Raw genomic sequence first — 5,000 nt, 5'->3', positions numbered from 1 at the left:
ACAGGGTAGTTCTCTGTCTGTCTTCTGATATGGTGGGACAGGGTAGTTCTCTGTCTGTCTTCTGGTATGGTGGGACAGGGTAGTTCTCTGTCTGTCTTCTGGTATGGTGGGACAGGGTAGTTCTCTGTCTGTCTTCTGGTATGATGGGACAGGGTAGTTCTCTGTGTGTCTTCTGCTATGGTGGGACAGGGTAGTTCTCTGTCTGTCTTCTGCTATGGTGGGACAGGGTAGTTCTCTGTCTGTCTTCTGGTATGGTGGGACAGGGTAGTTCTCTGTCTGTCTTCTGCTATGGTGGGACAGGGTAGTTCTCTGTCTGTCTTCTGGTATGGTGGGACAGGGTAGTTATCTGTCTGTCTTCTGCTATGGTGGGACAGGGTAGTTCTCTGTCTGTCTTCTGGTATGGTGGGACAGGGTAGTTCTCTGTCTGTCTTCTGCTATGGTGGGACAGGGTAGTTCTCTGTCTGTCTTCTGGTATGGTGGGACAGGGTAGTTCTCTGTCTGTCTTCTGGTATGGTGGAACAGGGTAGTTCTCTGTCTGTCTTCTGCTATGGTGGGACAGGGTAGTTCTCTGTCTGTCTTCTGCTATGGTGGGACAGGGTAGTTCTCTGTCTGTCTTCTGCTATGGTGGGACAGGGTAGTTCTCTGTCTGTCTTCTGCTATGGTGGGACAGGGTAGTTCTCTGTCTGTCTTCTGCTATGGTGGAACAGGGTAGTTCTCTGTCTGTCTTCTGCTATGGTGGGACAGGGTAGTTCTCTGTCTGTCTTCTGCTATGGTGGGACAGGGTAGTTCTCTGTCTGTCTTCTGCTATGGTGGGACAGGGTAGTTCTCTGTCTGTCTTCTGCTATGGTGGGACAGGGTAGTTCTCTGTCTGTCTTCTGCTATGGTGGGACAGGGTAGTTCTCTGTCTGTCTTCTGCTAAGTTGGGACAGGGTAGTTCTCTGTCTGTCTTCTGGTATGGTGGAACAGGGTAGTTCTCTGTCTGTCTTCTGCTATGGTGGGACAGGGTAGTTCTCTGTCTGTCTTCTGCTATGGTGGGACAGGGTAGTTCTCTGTCTGTCTTCTGGTATGGTGGGACAGGGTAGTTCTCTGTCTGTCTTCTGCTATGGTGGGACAGGGTAGTTCTCTGTCTGTCTTCTGCTATGGTGGGACAGGGTAGTTCTCTGTCTGTCTTCTGCTATGGTGGGACAGGGTAGTTCTCTGTCTGTCTTCTGCTATGGTGGGACAGGGTAGTTCTCTGTCTGTCTTCTGCTATGGTGGGACAGGGTAGTTCTCTGTCTGTCTTCTGCTATGGTGGGACAGGGTAGTTCTCTGTCTGTCTTCTGCTATGGTGGGACAGGGTAGTTCTCTGTCTGTCTTCTGGTATGGTGGGACAGGGTAGTTCTCTGTCTGTCTTCTGGTATGGTGGGACAGGGTAGTTCTCTGTGTCTTCTGGTATGGTGGAACAGGGTAGTTCTCTGTGTCTTCTGGTATGATGGGACAGGGTAGTTCTCTGTGGTGCTGTGGCATATATTGTGTAACCGAGGATTGTGTGTGTGTGTGTGTGTGTGTGTGTGTGTGTGTGTGTGTGTGTGTGTGTGTGTGTGTGTGTGTGTGTGTGTGTGTGTGCGTGTACCTTGTAACCTAGGATGGGTCCGTTTCTCTGCATCTCGGGAACAGGAGACCATGTGACCAAAATCCTGGTAGAACTCACCGCCTCCACACTCACATTCACTGGACAGCCAGACGGCACTGTAACACACACACACACACACAAAACATTAGACAGACATATTTATTTTACTCTGTGAATCTCCCTCTATCTTTTCTGCTCTCTAACCCTCCTACTTTATTCATCTCTCTCTCTGTGTGTGTGTGTGTGTGTGTGTGTGTGTGTGTGTGTGTGTGTGTGTGTGTGTGTGTGTCTGTGTGTGTGTGTGTGTGTGTGTGGTAACTAATGGGGAACACTTTTCTGCATCTCTCTATTTCAGTTTCTGACAGAAGATTACATCTCTAATCCTCTGGCAGATGGATCTTTCTCTGTTTCTCATTCTTCAACGAGACACCTAAATACTAGAGAGGAAAAGGAGAGTCTCTAGGAGAAACACTCTAGAAGGAGAGGCTCTAAAATGAGAGAGTCTTTAGGAGAGAGTCTCTAAAAGGAGAGAGTCTCTAGAAGGAGAGTCTTTAGGAGGATAGTCTCTAAAAGGAGATAGTCTCTAGAAGGAGAGAGTCTCTAGAAGGAGAGGCTCTAAAAGGAGAGAGTCTTTAGGAGAGAGTCTCTAAAAGGAGAGAGTCTCTAGAAGGAGAGTCTTTAGGAGGATAGTCTCTAAAAGGAGATAGTCTCTAGAAGGAGAGAGTCTCTAGAAGGAGAGGCTCTAAAAGGAGAGAGTCTTTAGGAGAGAGTCTCTAAAAGGAGAGAGTCTCTAGAAGGAGAGTCTTTAGGAGGATAGTCTCTAGAAGGAGATAGTCTCTAGAAGGAGAGAGTCTCTAGAAGGAGAGAGTCTCTAGAAGGAGAGAGTCTCTAGAAGGAGAGAGTCTTTAGAAGGAGAGAGTCTCTAGAAGGAGAGGGTCTCTAGAAGGAGAGAGTCTCTAGAAGGAGAGAGTCTCTAGAAGGAGAGAGTCTTTAGGAGAGAGTCTCTAGAAGGAGAGTCTTTAGGAGGATAGTCTCTAAAAGGAGAGTATCTAGAAGGAGAGAGTCTCTAGAAGGAGAGCGTCTCTAGAAGGAGAGAGTCTCTAGAAGGAGAGAGTCTTTAGAAGGAGAGAGTCTCTAGAAGGAGAGAGTCTCTAGAAGGTGAGGCTCTAAAAGGAGAGATTATCTAAAAGGAGAGAGTCTCTAGAAGGAGAGAGTCTCTAGAACAGAAAGAGTCTCTAGAAGGAGAGCCTCTAGAAGGAGAAAGTCTCTAGAAGTAGAGTCTCTAGAAGGAGATCGTCTCTAGAAGGAGAGAGTCTCTAGAAGAAGAGAGCCTCTAGAAGTAGAGTCAATAAAAGGAGAGATTCTCTAAAAGGAGAGTCTCTAGAAGGAGAGAGTCTCTAAAAGGAGAGAGTCTCTAGAAGGAGAGATAATCTCTAGAAGGTGAGGCTCTAAAAGGAGATATTCTCTAAAAGGAGAGTCTCTAGAAGGAGATAGACTCTAGAAGGAGAGAGTCTCTAGAAGGAGAGTCTCTAGGAGAGCGTCTCTAAAAGGAGAGACTCTCTAGAAGGAGAGTCTCTAGAATAAAAGAGTCTCTAGAAGGAGAGAGTCTCTAAAAGGAGAGAGTCTTTAGAAGGAGAGTCTCTAGACGGAGATAGTCTCTAGAAGGAGATCGTCTCTAAAATGAGTCTCTAGAAGGAGAGAGTCTCTAAAAGGAGAGAGTCTCTAGAATAAGAGAGTCTCTAGAATAAGAGAGTCTCTAGAATAAGAGAGACTCTAGAAGGAGAGAGTCTCTAGAAGGAGATAGTCTCTAAAAGGAGAGAGTCTCTAAAAGGAGAGAGTCTCTAGAAGGAGAGAGTCTCTAGAAGGAGAGTCTCTAGAAGGAGATAGTCTCTAGAAGGAGATAGTCTCTAAAATGAGAGTCTCTAGAATAATAGTCTCTAGAAGGAGAGTCTCTAAAAGGAGGGTATCTTTTTTTTATTGACATGACAACTCTTCCCGAGGCACCTGCTAAAGTAACCCTCATGTGAATGTAGGTTTGTGTCACGGTATGTCACGAATGTATTCGTGTGTGTGTGTGTACCTGACTCCTTGGTGTGTGTGTGTACCTGACTCCTTGGTGTGTGTGTGTGTGTACCTGACTCCTTGGTGTGTGTGTGTGTGTGTGTGTACCTGACTCCTTGGTGTGTGTGGTCAGTGTGTTACTCCATGGCCCTGCTCCTATGGAGTTAAAGGCTTGTATCTTCAACTGGTAGTCCGTCCATTCAGCCAGGCCCTCCAGCATCGTCTCGCTTTGCTGACCACTAACCCCTGACCCCTGTCCTCTGACCTCCGCCACCTCCTCCATCCTCTCCTCTCCCCGGCCGTCTGCCCGCCGGACACACACCCGGTAACCCACCGTCTCTGGACTACCATTATACTCAGAAACCGGTAACGGCTGGAGGGAGAGATGGAGAGAGAGACAGACAGGGAGAGAGAGACAGAGAGACAGACAGGGAGAGAGAGAGACAGAGAGAGAGAGAGAGAGAGAGAGAGAGAGAGACAGAAAGAGAGGCAGATAGAGAGAGAGACAGAGAGAGACAGAGAGAGAGACAGAGAGAGAGAGAGAGAGAGACAGACAGACAGAGAGGCAGATAGAGAGAGAGACAGAGAGAGACAGAGAGAGACAGATAGAGAGAGAGACAGAGAGAGACAAAGAGAGACAGAGAGAGACAGAGAGAGAGAGAGACAGAGAGAGACAGAGAGAGACAGAGAGAGAGACAGAGAGAGAGAGAGAGAAGAGAAGAGAAGAGAAGAGAAGAGAAGAGACAAGAAGAGAAGAGAAGAGAAGAGAAGAGACAAGAAGAGAAGAGACAAGAAGAGAAGAGAAGAGAAGAGAAGAGACAAGAAGAGAAGAGAAGAGAAGAGAAGAGACAAGAAGAGAAGAGAAGAGAAGAGAAGAGAGACAGAGAGAGACAGAGACAGAGAGAGACAGAGAGAGACAGAGAGAGACAGAGAGAGGCAGATAGAGAGACAGAGAGAGACAGAGAGAGACAGAGAGAGACAGAGAGAGACAGAGAGAGAAACAGAGAGAAGAGAAGAGAAGAGAAGAGAAGAGACAAGAAGAGAAGAGAAGAGAAGAGAAGAGACAAGAAGAGAAGAGAAGAGAAGAGAAGAGACAAGAAGAGAAGAGAAGAGAAGAGAAGAGACAAGAAGAGAAGAGAAGAGAAGAGAAGAGAAGAGAAGAGAAGAGACAAGAAGAGAGGAGAAAACATGTCAATGCAAAGACAAAGTTTGAGATGTGAAAACATCATAACTTTAACAACGTTACTTTTGGAGAGATTGGGTGTTTCTCAATAGACATACTGTCACACTCCACACTCCACACTCTCATGCTCCGAGTTCACTCTCC

At 46.9% G+C, this 5,000-nt stretch overlaps 1 protein-coding gene across 2 annotated transcripts in view; it reads right to left on the bottom strand.

Annotated features, from left to right (window-relative positions):
• Positions 1-5,000, bottom strand: part of LOC110519557 (protein sidekick-1) — a 134,539-nt gene that overhangs the window by 71,976 nt on the left and 57,563 nt on the right. For both annotated transcript variants that reach the window (XM_036972688.1, XM_036972689.1), the window contains 2 exons: positions 3,782-4,046; positions 1,613-1,728 (listed from right to left, as the gene is read on the bottom strand). In XM_036972688.1, the coding sequence (XP_036828583.1) occupies positions 1,613-1,728; positions 3,782-4,046 (381 nt within the window). The remainder of the gene's footprint in view (positions 1-1,612; positions 1,729-3,781; positions 4,047-5,000) is intronic.

The sequence above is a fragment of the Oncorhynchus mykiss genome, unplaced genomic scaffold (genome assembly GCF_013265735.2).
Source record: "Oncorhynchus mykiss isolate Arlee unplaced genomic scaffold, USDA_OmykA_1.1 un_scaffold_189, whole genome shotgun sequence".
NCBI classification, from domain to species: domain Eukaryota; kingdom Metazoa; phylum Chordata; class Actinopteri; order Salmoniformes; family Salmonidae; genus Oncorhynchus; species Oncorhynchus mykiss.
The sequence above is the reverse complement of the archived record's forward strand: the minus strand, read 5'-3'. Positions and strand labels throughout refer to the sequence as shown.